This window comes from Alosa sapidissima, chromosome 8 (genome assembly GCF_018492685.1).
Source record: "Alosa sapidissima isolate fAloSap1 chromosome 8, fAloSap1.pri, whole genome shotgun sequence".
Taxonomy (NCBI): Eukaryota; Metazoa; Chordata; class Actinopteri; order Clupeiformes; family Clupeidae; genus Alosa; species Alosa sapidissima.
Genome location: NC_055964.1, coordinates 2,931,617 through 2,950,735, shown reverse-complemented (window position 1 = coordinate 2,950,735; position 19,119 = coordinate 2,931,617). Strand labels below are relative to the sequence as shown.

At 40.8% G+C, this 19,119-nt stretch overlaps 1 protein-coding gene across 3 annotated transcripts in view; it reads right to left on the bottom strand.

Moving 5' to 3' along the window:
• The window catches only part of dbnlb (drebrin-like b), a 53,993-nt gene that overhangs the window by 3,653 nt on the left and 31,221 nt on the right, over positions 1–19,119 (bottom strand). For all 3 annotated transcript variants that reach the window (XM_042101420.1, XM_042101419.1, XM_042101421.1), the window contains 2 exons: positions 10,750–10,835; positions 9,867–9,942 (listed from right to left, as the gene is read on the bottom strand). In XM_042101420.1, the coding sequence (XP_041957354.1) occupies positions 9,867–9,942; positions 10,750–10,835 (162 nt within the window). The remainder of the gene's footprint in view (positions 1–9,866; positions 9,943–10,749; positions 10,836–19,119) is intronic.

Below are 19,119 nucleotides of genomic sequence, written 5' to 3'. Positions count from 1 at the left end.
CCAGAGAGCTCTGGTACGAAGTTGGTGGAGACTTTAGGGGGCCGGTAGACAAATACCACCTGGAGCTGTGTGGCACCAGCCAGTGCAAAGTGGAGGCACTCAAATGAGGTGGAGTTGATTAGAAATTCTTTGACCTGTATAACAGATCGGTGAATAACAGCTAACCCACCACCACGTCCCAAGCTACGAGGCTTTTGGATGTATACATAGTCTGGATGAGTAGCTTGTTTGAGGGTTACAAAATCCTGCTGGCTCTGCCATGTCTCCGTACAGACATGAAGTCGTAGATGAGTAGGGCTTTGTTATTTAGTGAGTGAGTGTTCAGCAGCATGAATGTGGCAGCCCTGTTAGTGAGTGCAGCACTGGGTCACAGGGCAGGGGTCGCAGGTTGATGGTACGTGGGCGTGGTTTGTTTTGATGCTGTTGCCGCAGTGAAGCATGGCACCTAACTGCAGGAACAGCTGGAGTACTGTCCATGTAAACAAACTTATGTCGGGCAGCCCTATGCACGTAGCCGGGGCGACGTAGTAGGCAGAGAGATGTAATGACCTCCTGGCAGTTCGGAGAGGTCAGATTCCTAAGTCTGAAAAGTTCAGCTGCAGAGTATTTAATGAGAGTCATGGCAAAAAGGAGCGTCCGGCTGGGAACGCCCCTAGCTTGCTTGCTAGCGTGGCTGCTAACTACAAACAGGATAATCCTCAACAAGGTTAGGCCTACAACAGAGGGGGCAGTCCGGATGACCTGGTCAGTTCATTGTAGGGTTGGGCACTGAAACACGGTTCTAATATGGCACCGGTGCCGACGCAAACGGTAGTAACTGCATCGAATAACAACGTGGATTTCAGTGCAGTCATTTCGGTGCTTAAAAAGCATTTTTTTCTTTTTTTATACGAGGCATCACTGGATGTCATGCGCCATCTCTAATGTCTTGCTCTGATAGCAACACATCCAGACACAGTTAGCTGCTAGCTAACGTAAACACTGGCTGTATAAACCAGAGGAGTGCACCACGTAGGCGAGTGGACAGTGTTTGACAGCTTGCGTGAGCCCAAGTAACTTACTTTAACACGATATCGCGACCTCCTGTCAAAATCTAGCAGCGGGCCTTCCTAACTACACACAAGCAAAAGGCTATGAAACAACAGTAGCCTACAGTGGGTCCCAGTTAAGTTTGGACGGGTTCCTTCAGGAATCACGCACCCCATTTTCTCAGCAGAAATGGCACAAACTGCAGTTGGCACAAACAACCACAAGGTGTCACTTTGGAGTTCTGCCACTACTATTTTTGATGCGATCTGACTTACTGCTTCTATGATGCAGTTTCCAAGTCAGTAGAACAATCAGAGAAAGCTGAGCCATTACCAAACATATATGATAATACAATAGCGTGAGTTTATATATCTTATACCCTATTTGTCACGGTTACTTATAGATTTGATAGTGTAACGATAAGCGCATGAGACTTTCAGTGGGGGCACGGGAACTTAAATTGATCACGGTAGTTTAAGCTTACACTTGGCAAAACATTCTAATATGAACATGTAGATGCAATTGTTGTAAGATGGTGCAGCTTAAGAAAGCACCGTGCGCAGGGATGGAGAGAGAGAAAGCAGAGGGGATATGTGTGTTAGAACTTAGATGCGTGTGGAAAAAGTAGCTGTGCTGTTGAGTGCTGTTGAGACTGGAGCGAGTCATATTCAAAATAATGCAAAAAATAAATCCGCAGATAAAACCAATTATCCTCATTCATTGCAACCGCAGCATGCCTGCTTGCCGACGTTCAAACGAATAAGATATCAAAGCACCTTTTGCGTTTGAATGTAGCACGATTTTTTTTAAACAGCTAGACAAATGATTTAGCTAATTGATTATAGCCTGTACACCAGCAATTGTTGAACATTTACCTGTACAAGTACATTGACAGTAGCCCAGCCTAACAAGCATGTTGCATGTTGTAGGCCTACTGTAGAAATTTCACTTAAATTGCAACCGCAGCATGCCTGCTTGCTGACGTTCAAACGACAACGAAAAAGATATCAAAGCAACAAGTGTTTTTTCTTTTCTTTTTGAGCACGTCCGAATCCCAGGACATAACGCACTGGACCTTATAATAGGCTCTAGATATAATTCCAAAGGGGGCAGATAGGGGCCTACTGCACTTAACACTTAAAAAGATGACTGAAAAACGAAGCTTCCCGAAATTTGAAATTGTGATCAGTGACTGGCATCGGGTGAACGAAGCTTTTCAAAGTTGAACAGGCTATTAAAAACTATTTGCGCACCTCAAGCATGCAAGCTCCCAAATTGACCCAGTAGCCTACAGAATGCATCAATAGCCTAAATTGTTGGGACTGGGGAGGGTCATGCGTTTTTTCTCAATCACTTTGGAGGGTCATAGAAAAATTTCTTGCTGGCGAGGGAGGGTCACGTCTTTTTTGACTAACGCTCCCAAAACTCCTCCGGTAGCCCCTTAAATAAATAATGAACAGTCCCTAATTGATTATAGCCTGTAGGCCTACACCAGCAATTGTTGAACATTTACCTGTACAGGACAGTAGCCCAGCCTAACAAGCAGATGTTGCAAAAGACGCAATTAATCAGAAATAAATAATGTAATCTGCATCGCTTTATTGAACAAACTGCAAGCAACAAGAGGGTTGAGTTCGCTGTGAGGCCAAACCCAAGAGCAGAGCCTATCTGTTAAGGCACTCGATAGGCTATAACGAGCTGTGTGTGCCTGGAAAGACAATACAAGATGCTTTCTGAATAGCACAGCGAAGACGGCTCTGGGCCCACTTCCCCGATAACGACGGAGACACGCTCTTAAGAGGGTTTTCTGCGATTCATCTTACGATCGTTCGTTTGGTTTTTCCGACTGTTTCCCGAACATGCTCGTAGCGTGAACGCGCATGCACTGCTCTTAAGATGCTCTTAAGGGGAGCTGTCCACGTTAATAGTTCTGAAATATCCTCTGATTTGACGGTGATGTCAGGTGACTGCACGTCACAGCTATAGGCCTACCATTTAAACTTCGGATCTACACATTCATTCACATCAATACGAAAATAGAAACACTTTGACATCTGCATGTAAGGATCCCAAGTAGGTTATATACCACACAGAGACATAAATAATTGTAATTATTTTAAGATTAGATTGTTGCACCATGCAATAATTTTTCGCGGTGCCACTTAAGAACACGTTTGAAGATAAGAAAGAAGTCGAGTAAGAAAGAGAGGAAATGTGTAGGCTTAGATTTTGATGCAGTAGGCTACAGACTAAACCACATGTTGCTTTCTCTGCTTTTTACCTCATAGGCCTAATAAAATATTCACTTAGCAAAGATAATGTCAAACTATTCTGGCAACGTCTCGTTTCATAACTTGATTGCATTTTTGTCCGCTTTTCATCACATTATTATGACCATTAAATGTAGGCTATTTTGCACGCTAAAATCTGATTCATCACAAGTAAACACAATAAAGAATGGGAACGTAAATTGGATTATGTATTCTAAATTGTAATTCCTCTGTATGTCCTGTTGGTGACCTCAGTGAGAAGTACTGTTAAGACGCTCTTAGCCGGTAACGAGTACTCTGGAGCACTCGTAGATCTACGAGTGTTTTCACGATGCTCTTAAGCTACAATGGTTTCGGGAAACAGTCGGCAAATCTTAAGACGTTCGTAAGAGGGACGCTCTTAGGCTTAAGATGCTTTCGGGGAAGTGGGCCCAGGTCATCCCATACCCTCCCCCCACTTCCTGTAGCCTACCATTATGACTTTGCCGTTTTGGGACATTAAGCTTTTTCACGTTAAGCCCCCCTCCCCCACCCCCTTCTTTCACAAGCAGTGGGGAGCGCGGGGCACAAAGTAACACTTTTTGGTAGACAAAGGAGGGTTCTCCGCGCTTCTGTCGTTTGGCCACAATCCGTTGCAACCAGGCCAGGACAGATATTTTAGAGCAGGGGTGTCAAACTCATTTTCATAAAGCGCTTTCAGACATACGTGTAAGACCGGAGGTTCTGCCGATGTTAAACGGTGGGGCCGTATATCTGAACGACATAACCAGTCATATGGAAGTCCGAATTTAGCCGGTTGTTGTACTACTCCCCCCCTAGTATTTCCTCCGGACATTATGTAAATGTGCTGTGTCTGAACGAGGAGTAGAACATGCGGTTAAAATTCACACCTAGTGAGAGGGCGTGTTGGTGACCTTTCTTTCTGTGACGTTTCTGTGCGTCCATGTGGTTAAATCTGACTTAAATGCCAGTGTTATGATGGAGTGGCATAGTACTGTCCAGAAAATCTCCGACCTGGAAAGATGCAGACATCACGGAGCTACTGTCCATGAGGGCATACAACATTTTGATAGAACACATAAAGGAAATGGCACGTTGTAGCCTACAACTGCATGGCAAGGCCAAACGAATTCAAAAGACTGAATCATCATAAGCAGAAGGCGAAAAGGCAGTAGCCTACAGCGACGTCGTTGACGACAATAACAGGAGTATTTAATAAATTGTTAGCCAACACGGTTCTCTGTTCATTGATAGCCTTAGGCAGAATTAGGCTACAGAAAAGAATACAGGATTGTTTTCTCTCCCGGCAGTAAAGACAGTAGATTCGTGTTTAAAATGTAAATGCAAACTAAAGGTACAGGCTAACTATGCATATGACCATCCAGAGGAGGCTGGTGATCTGTCAAGAATTATGAAGATCGTAAGATACAGATGGTTTTATTGTTGCTGTCATTATTACCACAAACACGAAACCATGGCAATCGTGGGTTATATCTTGCCTGCTTATTAGGCCATGCAGCCCTGTCAGAACTCCGTGTAGCATGCATACTGGCAGTTTTCATAGACCATCACCAACTAGTTCGCACTTTGGATATATCGTTGGATTGTGAAAAGCCCAATTTTGAATAACTCCAGTACAACAGATGCGGTAGGATGCATCTTTTGCAATTAGAATTTTGTGTGGGTGAGACCATCAGTAGACATGTCATCTCGAGTTCCACGACAGCTTAGCTAGTGCCACCGAAATATGACACTGAAATCCTTTCACTATTGGAGTCGCTTAGATAGAAACAGCTGTGGTTAGGACACTTTTGCTGTGGAGTGGAGACACCATAAGTTAGGCTACTCAGAAATTGTTTGCCATTGTAGGTCATTGCAGCCTAATTAGCATATATTTTCAAGCCAAACATCTCTGGTGTGGTTTTCACAATCAGAAAAGCAATATACTGAAATAGTTTATTGATGTAAAGTCAAGTGCGCTTTTGGGTCTGGTGTGTGTGCGCAGTTTTTATTGATGAGTCGGAGTGGCAAGTGCTGCGCATAGTTGCAGTGGAATGTGGCTGTCCAGGGCATTATAAAACTTCTTGCTCTTAGGCCTACTCATACACCGCGCTGAAATGGCGTAGCTGTCTAAATTCAAATCATATCATGCTAGGGGAGAAATCGTCGGACATCCATTATTTTGTTATTCAGCACCCATGGTCAAAAATATGTTCCCGCGCGCCTGCATGGGGAGAGGATGCTTTTGGAAAAAAATAAACCATGAAAAAACGAACAACTTCACTGTTATGTTAGTATTTTGTTTGTTGCTTAAAAACGTTGTGATGGCCTTGAAGTCTTGAGTTAGCCTACTGAATTGGCTGGTAGCCTGCCATAAAAATTGTGCATGCTCTCTCTCTCCAACGCAAACCAGATTCTGGTACATTACGTTGAAAACAGATAAATGTGTTTATTTGAAGCACACATACAAATACTGTATGTGCACACTTACGTGACTAGCCTACTTCAAGTATTAGCCTACGCACAATAGATTTCTCTTCTTTAGCCTAAATAATGCATACAGTAGGCTACACTTTGTAAACAAAAAGCAGCTGTGACAGGCAGCGGCCGCATATATTCTGCGTCATATCTCGCATCTTGTGAACTCTACAAGCCCCCACCCCTCACTCGACAACCACACGGAGATTCTGTAATGTGCGTGTATGTCGTTCACACATACGTCCGTATAAGGTCAGTATTAGGTCCGCAGGTTAGCATCATATCTGAATCATCCGAAGGGTAGGACCTCCGTTTGACAAACCTCCGCATATACTCCGGAGGTTATATCTGAAAGCGCTTATAGAGGGCCACATCATTGAATTTATAGGTTACTGAGGGCCACATAATCGGCGAACATGTGCATGGTGCAACCATGAAATCGGTAGGCTATTGCAGTATGGCTTATTCAAAATTGCTGTGAAATAATGGTCCTAACCACTTTAAAACAGTGTGGCTGAAATAAAAAAAACAAACAGCCTACAACAGTAACATTTTCAAATGCAACTTCTATGCCTACAGTATTAGTTAACAACTGATCAATATGCATTCGTTTGACATCCCTGTTTTAGAGAGAAGGAGAGACGCCGGTGCAGCTCAGATGTCTTCTTAATTTTCTTTATTCTTCAGTAAAGGTTATTGTTCAAAAAACACCTCAAAACACATCTTTTCACTGAGGCCTTAGGCCTCTAATTCCCTCACCATCCCACCCAGCGCTCCTGCGCACACACACTTACTACCACCCCTTCTTGTAAAGTGACCTTGAGTTTCTAGAAAGGCGCTATACAAAACGAATTAATTAATTATTATTATTATTATTATTATTATTATTATTATTATTATTATAGAAGGGCATATTTAAAGGATTCAGTGTAGACAGATACCATTGACAGTCGCTCGCTCGGATCCTGTTAGGACATGGTGTGAGTCAGTTACATATATATTTCTTTCTAAATTGTTTGAATATCCTGTGAATTAATCATTAATGTGTGACTGCTACCCGTCTTACAAATTGGAATCAATGATTCTAGCTTGCATTCCCCTAAAAAAGGGCGTGGTACTGAAACTTCATAGGCTCATTCATGATGGCACATAGAAGCCATGCACCAAATATAACACAAATCAGTCAAAAGGGGACACTACAATTGACCAATATCTAAAGAACTGCTTAACCTAAAAAAATGTGAAATTTGGTGTGCTTATTCTTGGTCCCATTAACTCATTCCTAAACTGCAGATACCTGTTTTCACCTGCTCAACTTGTAAACTAATTTCAAATTGCCTCTAGTGGCAGCCAAACTACTTGGACCCCATTAATCACCATTTGAGGCTACATTTATTTTTGTTTCTTTTACCAGTGCAAAGTTTAGTTAATCTTCCATGTTCTTTGGCGCTCTTCACTAAACTGTCACAAAACTGAGGTATAAACTAAACTACAGCTCAACAATTGCGGTTTAAACAGAACCATCAATTTGAACAATCATTATAATGCTAGCGTTAATGGGTCTACGAAACTGAAGCTTTATTCCATTTCAAATACAAATAGTATCTCTACTTTTACCCTTTACAACTGTAAGTCTTCCATCAGTTTTGTGGCAACTGATCTAATAAGATTTACATATACTGTTAATTTATATTAATATCAATCTCATCACCTTCTTGCAACTTGCACCCTTCACTGGACATAGCCCTCCATGGGGCAAAGTAGTACTTATCTTTTTTTAACTCATTGAGTGCCAAAAATATAATATTATGTTTTTCTTTCCCATGCGTTGAGTGCCAAAAACGTAATATTCAGGGTATCTGCACATTTTCCAAGTGCAAATTTAAAGACTTTTAAGACCTTTTCAAGACTTCTAAATGGAAAAATTAAGACTATACCACGGCAAAAAGATACATACGACAACTTAAAACTGTTTTATGCAATAGTTTGCATAAAACAAAAAAGCAAATTATAAGACGGGTGTTTTTTTCTACTAATTTTAACCCCCACCCCATTTTGGATGTCTACAGAAGTTACCAAATATATTTTGGCGAAAGAAAAATAATTGTGTGTGAATTACCTTCACAGCTATAAATGCCCAATTTTAGGGTCTGGGCTGCTTGCTTTTGAAGCTGGCTGTACATATCTGGTTGTGCTTACTGGCAGAGGCTGACTGTTCTTCACCTGTGTCTGTATAGGCTACTTGCCAAAGACACTGGACTGGATTCCCTTCAATATCCCTAAGTTAGACTAAGCTATTTAAATATTTTAATAGGACTACTTTACATAATTCACTATGTGCATCTATTGTCCCATATGCAGTTAATCCACTACTTTACATTTTGCATACCAGTTGTATCTAAACCAACCAAAAGCTTGAGTGAAATATTGTAAAACCATTGACTTGTTTTAAATTAATTAAGAGACAGGTCCTCCTCGCATGATCCTCCTGAAAACTACTGGTTTCATCTCAAGAACGCACGTTGTTTTTTTATGTAGCCAGTCGCCGACATTCAAAAAAAATGTGCGGTTATATTTCACAACTTTTGCGAAGTATGCCTACTGGGAAAGGCTGGCAAGCAAGCTGCTGACAGATATTACAGGTATTATAACTTCGATATGTTCTTCCCTAGGCTAGGCCAGCAACACACGCTGGAAAGATGCAAACAGATCAATTTAACATGTACAGTATGTAACATGTACAGTATTTAACATGTACAGACATTTAATAAATGTCCTTGGGGGTGACGCCCATGGACTCCCGCAAACTGTATTGGCGTTTTGAAGTGTTGAAGTGCATAAATTACTTCTCAAAAACCGTATGGCAACAATACACATGGGCGTTGGTATCGGGCATTTAATTGTTTGAGCACCCACCGATGGAAACATAAATCGCCGCCTATGGTCTGTGGTTCCTTCATAAATTGTGCAGCAAATTATAAGACGGGTGACAGAAGCACTGCGCATAATTTGACCAGCAGTCTTCGCGTCCATAGTTTGTGAAACGATGCTGCGTTCGAGCAAAGATTCTAGATGCCCAGCACAACTTCAAAAAGGAGGACAAATGAGCGTCCGGCTTGAGGCTGCGCCGGACACCGGACAGGGCTTTTAAAATCCATGTCCGGCCTAAATTCATACAACATATCGCCACCCTATCGCTAACTGGCTTACCAACTCTTTCTCCCACTCACGTAGGCTACCTGCGTATCTCAGGCCTCGGCTACACCACAAAAATGTCAGGCATATTTGTACATACTGCATTATTACCGTTTCACACCTTTAACCACACCCGTGAAAAACATCTTCACTCTGCAACCACTACACTTCCTCCCGTAGCCTTATAGTCACTTATACAATTACGTTTTAAATACACGAAACCGGATGAAGACATTCCACTCGCTCACTCGCTGGCGGTCCCATACGCAAATTTAATACCTCCCTTTCGAAAATTCAAGACATCCCAGACAATTTAAGACTTTTTTTAGGCCTTAAAAACCTAAAGTTGTATTTAAGACTTTTTAAGGATCTGCGGGAACCCTGAATATTACGTTTTTAGCTTTTTTTTTAAATTACGAAACTAGAAACTCTAACACACCATATATGTGATTTTGGGAACTCTGTGATGAATGTAATTTAAATATATGACGATCGAAAACTCATGAAAACGCACAATCTGGACATTTTATCTGGACATTTTATCATAACTCAGTTGCCGCTTTGGGTCGAATCAGTGACGCATGCACGTCAGATCAAAACCAGGCCTTAACCATCTCCATTTCTAGAAAAAAAAAACAGCGATTTTGATGAAAACTAGCCACTGTTTAGTTTGCGATTTCTCAGGAACAGAAGCGTGTAGAAATACACGGTTTGCACCCACTGAGAGCTTAAAGTCTCACCTTTCAAACGAGCCATTGTATGTGTTCATTGCTATAACACAGAATATGCTGTGGCTGTACAAAAATCATCAACAATGGTCTAGATTGCTGGCACTCTAGGACAAAGCTTCCGAAAACAGCTTGGCATTCAATGAGTTAATAATAGAGGGCTTACCTGCTTGGTAGTCATAAAGTGCACGTGCACAAATGCCCCTGTTGTCTACATCTTCATGACTGCTTTGCTCTTGCACCTGTAGATTAACATAATTTTCAAGTAAGGTTTATTATACTTCTTCAATTTACATTTATTCATTTAGCTGACTTACAAATGAGGCACAGCATTCAAGGTATAGTGCAATAGGAGACCTTTGAGACTAAAATCTACTTTAGATAAGATAACCAAGATAATAGTGAGGAGGATTTAAGTAAAAACAAAGATACTGTAAAGAGAGATAGTGACAGAAAGAAGAGAAAGAAGTAATAGTAAATAGTAATAGTAAAGAATTAGTAATACTGAGTTCACATGACATAAACTAGCAGTGTATTTGCAATACTCTTATCACATTCAAATTTGAAGAGCTCTTTTCCAAAACACTAAATTAATTTAGACATTAGTTTAAGTTATTAAGTTAACATAATTAAGTTATGTTATTTAATTGTGTATTTCAGGTAATAACAATACAAGTGCAGTTGTGTTGTTTTGATTGAGTAAAGATAAATCAAATAACAATAACCCAATTACAGTTCCACTTAAAATTACTTGGAAAACAAAATGTAAAAAAAATGAAAATGCATTAAAATGGAGGATCTCTCGTTTTAGAAAAGAGCTCTTCATTTATATTTGACATAATGTCTAGCATTGATGTCTGTGATTTCAACTCAGAAAACATCAACAAAAAATACTGTATTATCAGCTTTTGTTCTTGCTCTCCTTTTTTCTTTTAAAGAGTGGAGCATACAGTGCTACAAATATGTGCAAGTGCTCCACGGAAAGGGTTTTCGATTCAATTTAGTGCCATTTCCCTATGAGAATATGTCCTGTACTTAATGAATATTACCTGGGCTGGCTCCTCATGCAAGCTGTCTGGCTCTGGCTCTGGCTCACAATGCTTCTCTTCAGGCTCTTTGTACTGCTTAGTAATAACTGTAGAAACATTAAGAGTGAATGAATCACAGTGTTTACAGCTACTGAGGTTTTAATACAACCCCGATTCCAAAAAAGTTGGGACAAGGTACAAATTGTAAATAAAAAATGGAATGTAATAATTTACAAATCTCAAAAACCTGTTGTATTCACAATAGAACATAGACTACATATCAAATGTTGAATTGACATTTAGGGATGTAAAAATCAGAGAATTTTGAGGTAGTTTCCCTAAAACATAATACAAACCGATTAACGATTACCAAAGTTGCCAATTCATTCATTGTCAACAACTATTTGAGTAATTGATTATTGTTGCAGCCATACATCTCACTACTAACTTACTCAACTGTGCACACAATTGAAAGATTTCGGTGTTTTAACATTTCAACACATGAATTAGATTACTTTGTTTCCTGTCATGTTTCCTACAGTATCTTCCTTTGTCTGTAACTGCTAATTTGCTGATTTGATTACATTAAAAAGACTGTAAATAGTCAGGCCTTCCTGTGTGTAGCTTTATGCATGTGAATTCACATTTATTGTTTCCACTCACTGCCCATCCAGCCTCAGTCTTAGAACCAGCAGTCGGTTACACTAGTAAGTTCGGGTAAATTATATCTTGGACATCTAGTTGGAAATTGTTTGTAGATACTCAGGCTGTTGAGTGATTAAAAAATGCAATCGCGATTAACAGCATGAAATTGCATTATAACCTAAAGGGTCTGTGGGTATTTCCCCCAGGGAATTTTTCACAGTTCTGGTGGCCCCTTTTTTCAAGCAGTTTGAGACAGAAAGAGTAGGCCTACAGGCATTCAGGGCCCCTCATCTGACTCACATCAAGCATGATAGTTTCCACTGACAAGGGACACGCAAGGAGAAACGGTTTTGGCTTGAAGTCTCTCTCTCTGACACAAACACTGCATACGTAGAAGCCACATTTCTCTCTCACTGTCTCTCTATCACACACATAGCGTGCGTGCCATGAAGTAAATTAGAAAAAGCCTTGCAGCCTAATCATGACCTGTCCTTCTCACTAGTGCACTTTCGGGTCAAGTCATTGTCAAATGCTAGCTGCACCAACTGAAGCACCGTGGGTCTATGGACACTTTCTTATATCAATTTTATCTATGTCTTTTCGGTCAACTTTATCAGTTCAAGTGTGCTTCTCTCCCTTAAACTATGTGCAAATCTAGTAACTGTGGCCTACGTTTCGCTTGTATTTATTTTGAAGTAACAAATCAAATAGCATCAAGACACCAGACCAGTTAGCACCACGAACTACGTCCTTCAAATTAATTTCATGCAAAAATGTTTTGTTTTTATGTCATGACATTTTAGTTGATGTTGGAACATTTAATATGGATATATTAAATACACATAAAAGGAACATTTTGGGGCTAAAGGCTAGGCCAGGAGGGGTACAGCTCGACTCTGTTCTACCATCAAACTTTATAACCCCTATTGACTATTCCCTCCCCCTTTCCTTTGTGTGTATGTGTCAGAGGCGACTCTTAGACTACAAGGTAGACTACTTAGACTACTTTTCCTCTGAAATATCACGGAAAAGTTTATCAAATGTTACTGTATATACATTACTATTCCAACTAGAGCATGCTAGAACGTGTTCCGACTTCATGGCTAGTTCGTCCAGCAATAAGTTTTCGCCGGTCGTCTATCGTGATTTTTTTTCTCATACATTGCTGCGACTACATGATCCAATTAAAAACCCATAGAAGCTCAGCTTCACTGGATTTTCAATTGCAATTCATAATGTACTTTTCTCAGGGCAGCAAAGCTAGACGTTTATTGGACAAACTCTCAAGTTTGGTTTTCAAGTTTCAAGTTCAGTCCATGCTTTGCAAAGCATTGGCAGGTGAAGTCAAGAGGCAGGCTGCAGCTCAAATTCTCACATATTGTCAGCAATACAGTCAGTAAATAAAGCCATAAATATAGGGTAGTTGAATTTGTCACTTGCTTTTGTTTCAGTTGTGTATTTAAGCTAGTAGTAGGTTGCACTGAACTAGCTCACTATACACTGTGTGCAGAATTATTAGGCTAAGTTAAGTTGTATTTTTGAGGATTATTTTTATTATTGGGCCACAATTGTGTTCTCAATCAACCCAAAAGACTCCTTAATATCAAAGTTTCATATTTTTGGAAGTTGATGTGTTTTTTTTTTAGATTTGGCCATTTTATGAGGATGTCTGTGTGTGCAGGTAAATATTACTGTGCAGAATTATTAGGCAACGTAATAAAAAAACAAATATATACCCATCTCACTTGTTTATTTTCACCAGGTAAACCAATATAACAACTCAAAATTCAGAAATAAACATTTGCGACATTCAAAAACAAAAAAAACAAACAAATCAGTGACCAATATAGCCACCTTTCTTCACCATGACGCTCAAAAGCCTTCCATCCATAGATTCTGTCAGTGTCTTGATCTGTTTGCGATCCACATTGCGTGCAGCAGCCACCACAGCCTCCCAGACACTGTTCAGAGAGGTGTACTGTTTTCCCTCCCTGTAGATCTCACATTTCATGAAGGACCACAGGTTCTCGATGGGGTTCAGATCAGGTGAACAAGGGGGCCATGTCATTATTTTTTCTCCTTTTAGACCTTTTCTGGCCAGCCACGCTGTGGTGTATTTTGATGCGTGTGACGGAGCATTGTCCTGCATGAATATCATGTTTTTCTTGAATGATGGCGACTTCTTCTTGTACCACTGCTTGAAGAAGGTGTCATCCAGAAACTGGCAGTAGGTCTGGGAGTTGATCTTGACTCCATCATCAACCCGAAAAGATCCCACAAGCTCATCTTTGATGACACCAGCCCATACCAGTACCCCACCTCCACCTTGCTGGCATCTGAGTCGATAAGGAACTTGCTGCCCTTTACTGATCCAGCCTCGTGCCCATCCATCTGGCCCATCAAGACTCACTCTCATTTCATCAGACCAAAACACCTTGGAGAAATCAGTCTTCAGATATTTCTTGGCCCAATCTTGACGTTTTGTCTTGTGTGTCTTGTTCAAAAGGTGGCTTTTTTTCGGCTTTCCTTACCTTGGCCAGGTCCCTGAGTATTGAGCACCTTGTGCTTCTCGGCACTCCAGACATGTTGCAGCTCTGAAATATGGCACAACTGGCACAAAGCTTCACGCTTGATCCTTCTCAATTCATGGGGAGTTATTTTGCGTCTTCTTTTTTCAACACGCTTCTTGCGCCCCTGTTGGCTATTTGCCATGAACCGCTTGATTGTGCGATGATCCCACTTCAAAAGCTTGGCAATTTCCAAACTGCTGCACCCCTCTGAAAGACATCTGACAATTTTTGACTTTTCAGAGTCTGTCAAATCTCTTTTCTGACCCATTTTCCCAAAGGAAAGGAAGTTGCCTAATAATTAAGCACACCTTATATAGGGTGTTGATGTCATTAGGCCACACCCCTTCTCATTACAGAGATGCACACCGCCTGATTTACTTAATTGGTAGTTGGCTTTCAAGCCTATACAGCTTGGAGTAGGACAACATGTATGAAAAGGATGATGTGGTCGAAATACTCATTTGCCTAATAATTCTGCACACAGTGTATAGCTGTGTATAGTGGCAGGTAGATGATGCTAATGTTAGACAAGGTCTAGGCATTTTTGAGGAAAGGTTATTGTACATTTTTTAAAAAGTTCAATGTCTTCTGAATATGGATCCACTGTATAACAATGAAATAATGGTTTCAGTTTTTCTAATTGTTATTGAAACAATATGTGTATTGTAATAGGCGAGACAGTACAGGTGAGTAGGGTGAACATTTAAATTTATAGATATCACCATGAAACTTTCCCAGTTGGTTACTTAATACCAGTATTTTTTTTGTATTGCAAGTTTTCTGAAATGTTATGATTCTCTATGCAAATGATGCATTATGCACTAATTTGCATACATTTCCAAAAACTGAAATCTGAACACTGGATGAAGACAACTTCAAAATTAATGTTTCATTCTAGATATCTCCATCATTCAATAAATCAAATATTGCTGTCATTAGTATTTAAACATTGGTACATACCTTAGCACAACATAGATAGGAATACATCTGGAGAGTTTGATGTAGGTAATTGTTACTGAAATGTTTTAGAATGTGAAAAACAATTCTTTTCAGGAAACTGTCTCTAGAAATATGTACAGTGGGTCCCAGTTAAGAATTGACACTTCATTCACCATCAAGGTGATTCACGCAGCTGGGTGAAATGTAAGTACAACTGCAGCCGCTGGGGGCAGCATAGTCCGCTGTGGCGTTCTGCGGTCGAACCGGACCAGCAAGGGCTGTGATTGGCCGAGTTTTCAGTTTGTTTATCTGTGTTTTTAGCAGCCCCTGCAACATGCTAGTCCACTGTAGCCTATAAGCTTTGTACATAATGTTAAACATAGTTTTGGATTCAGTGGCAAGATTTCTTGATTGTACAGTGCCTGCCTGTCTCTCAGTAATGTTTTAAAATGAGAGCTTCGTCAGCTGGCAGTAGGCTACTTTGTCGGCAGTCATGAGAAGTTCGCTTGCTAACAGAACATAAATATGCTGCCCAGAAACCTCGTGAATAGTCCTGTTTTTTTTTACTACACTAACGAGGTTTAAATAAAGCCTTTGCCTACAGCATCTCAGTATTGTTAACAAAATGACAGCATTCATATGACAAAGGAAAACGAATTCAGTCACTCAAGACTGTGCCACAGCAACCAGTGTAGGCTATAGTCCTACCCAATAGGCCTACTCAAAGCAGATAGCGTTGTCTGACGGTCGAGTGGGTTATTGCACATATTTCCAGAACAAGTCTGCAACTTTCAGGCAGTTCTGAGTTCGAATCTAGGCAGGAGCAGAGCCATATAAAAGGCCTAGGCCTATTGATATCATTTTTTGCAAGGTGTTGCTCCTGGCAAGACTTGTTTATAAGACGTTTGGTGATTAAGATAGCTGTTTTTGTGACACGTTAGACGTTCTTTAAAATGAGCGCATACGGGGAGTAAAACGACTTGTTGCCGTTTTGGGACATAAAATACGTTAAGCTTTTTCACGTCAAGGTTGTATGTGTTGTTAGGCCTACAGCTTCAGAAAGCTGCAGGGGAGCGCGGGGCACAAAGTAACGCGGGGTTAAATGTAACATGGACTTTTTTCCTAGTTGCAGATGGTTGATCGGGACATTGGTCAGTTAACCACATTACTATGAGACGGTGTTCCACAAATTTTCAGTCCGTATGGACGTGTTTTCACGTAGATCTACAGCAAAGCGTCTTTTGAAGGCATCAAAGTAAATAGGTGGTAGGCTACTTGTCTTTCGATTACTGAGTTGTTTTGAAACATGTAGTCAACACATAGGAGCTATCTTATCTTAAAAGAAACGAGACCCAGCAGGTTTAGTTGTAACGCGCTGTTACAACTGTAGGCTGCAATGATTGCAATACAAAAATATGCGCGTGTTAGTTTTGTGATGTTTTGCACTTTTGCCTCATGTGTTTTCAGGTTTGAGGGCTTTTTTTGCCAAGATTGACCTTGGTTAGACTCTGCATATGTTATTTCTCCGTATGGAAAATAAAGTCAATTTTCGACACACGTCTGTTATTAGTTCAATAACAAGTGTTGCTTGTTAAAACATGTGACTAGTGAAACTTACTTTGTGCCCCGCGCTCCCCCACTGCTTGTGAAAGAAGGGGATGGGGGAGGGGGGCTTAACGTGAAAAAGCTTAATGTCCCAAAATGGCAACGTTTTAGGCTACTCCCCGCAGGCCTTCATAATGGTAGGCTACAGGAAGTGGGGGGAGGGTATGGGATGACCAGAGCCGTCATCTATCGTCTTTCCAGGCACACACAGCTCGTTACCATATAGCCTATCGACTGCCTTAACAGATAGGCTCTGCTCTTGGGTTTGGCCTCACAGCGAACTCAATCCTCTTGTTGCTTGCAGTTTGTTAAATAAAGCGATGCAGATTACATTATTTATTTCTGATTAATTGCGTCTTTTGATGTCTTTTGCAACATTTGCTTGTTAGGCTGGGCTACTGTCAATGTCCTGTACAGGTCAATGTTCAACAATTGCTGGTGTAGGCCTACAGGCTATTAATCAATTAGGGACTGTTCGTTATTTTTTTAAGGGGCTACCTGAGGAGTTTTGGGAGCGTAGTCAAAAAAGACGGGACCCTTCCCTCGCCAGCAAGACATTTTTCTATGACCCTCCAAAGTGATTAAGAAAAAACGCATGATCCTCCCCAGTCCCAACAATTTATTGATGCCTTAGGCTACTGGGTCAATTTGGGAGCTTGCATGCTACGACTCCTTCATTGAAATGCCTTGAAAAGGCTGTCGTTTGCACAATTTCACAAATAAATCACCGGGACCGAAACAAACCTGTCAACTTTTCCCGGGTTTATCGCGTATTTTAACTTTTTCCTCGCTGTCTTAGGAGCTGCAGGGCCGTCGCAAGGGGGTGCGAGGCCCTGTGCGAACTTGACAGATGCAAGGCCCTTTATGAAATCATGCGATAGCTTACTTTACACATAGCCAAGTGTATTTTAATAGTAGCCTAGTCTAATAAGCTACACCAGCTTGTCTTTAAGAGGGGAAATTCAATTGTATAGCCTATAACATTAGCTGAGTCACATATTTGGCCATATGGTGTTTATCATAGGCTACATCACGAAACCAAATAGTAACAAAGGCGAACACTTTAACAGGGGGAATTAATTGGGCATGAATCATTGTGCTGAACGGTATTTGTCAATGAGCAGAAACACACACAACATTCAAACTATTGATAAGATGTACTGGTCTGTATAGGCTAACATTGGACAAATAAATGACACTGACTCGCCATATCCTGACTTCGTCTTTTTCATAGAAGGGAGAGCCAGTCTCTCTTGTGACATGGAGGTGCGCAATAGTTTTTAATAGCCTGTTCAACTTCGAAAAGCTTCGTTCACCCGATGCCAGTCACTGATCGCAATTTCAAAGTTCGGGAAGCTCATCTTTTTAAGTTTTAAGTGCAGTGGCCCCTATCTGCCCCCTTTGGAATTATATCTAGAGCCTATTATAATGTCCAGTGCGTCATGTCCTGGGATTCGGACGTGCTCAAAAAGAAAAGAAAAAACACTTTTTTATAGATGGTTACGAGGAGCAATATGAGAGAGAAATTTGATGATCGTTGTTTTGGGACGTTAAGCCTTTTCCATAGGCGTCAGTGAAGGAGATTGAAGAATGACCATTTTTTTATACAAAAATATTTCTTAACTTCAAAAACTCAGTGTCTAAAACTCAATGTCATTCAGACTCAACCCTCTTGTTGCTTTGATATCTTTTTCGTTGTCGTTTGAACGTCGGCAAGCAGGCATATTATGGTTGCAATTTAAGTGAATTTTTTACAGTAGGCCTAGGCCTACAACATGCTGTTAGGCTGGGCTACTGTCAATGTACTTGTAGGCTACAGGTAAATGTTCAACAATTGCTGGTGTACAGGCTATAATCAATTAGCTAAATCATTTCTCCAGCTGTTTAAAAATTTTTTTGTGCTACATTCAAACGCAAAAGGTGCTTTGATATCTTTTTCGTTTGAACGTCGGCAAGCAGGCATGCTGAGGTTGCAATGAATGAGGATAATTGGTTTTATCTGCGGATTTATTTTTTGCATTATTTTGAATAGGACTCGCTCCAGTCTCAACAGCACATACTTTTTCCACACGCATCTAAGTTCTAACACACATATCCCCTCTCGCTTTCTCTCTCTCCATCCCTGCGCACGGTGCTTTCTTAAAGGAGCTGCACCATTTTACAACAATTGCATCTACATTTTCATATTATAATGTTTTGTCAAGTGTAAGCTTAAACTACCATGATCAATTTAAGTTCCCGTGCCCCCGCTGCGTCATGGAAGCAGTAAGTCAAGTCGCATCAAAAATAGTAGTGGCCGAACTCCCAAGTGACACCTTGTGGTTGTTTGTGTCAACTGCAGTTTGTGCCATTTCTGCTGAGAAAATTGGGTGCGTGGTTCATGAAGGAACCCGTCCAAACTTAACCGGGACCCACTGTACTGGAATTGAAATCTGCCAACTCAAATCAAAAGTGTAGTAAAGCATCACTGCTTGCGGACGACACCAGGGTCGATAGCTGCTTCTTCAGGCCTCGCCCCATGAAGACAGCTGAGACACTAAGATCTTGACAGGACTCTGCCTGCTCTGTGTTGTTGACTCCTGGTAAGTACGCCCACCACAGCTAGACTCGCTGCTTGTGTTCATGACTGCTA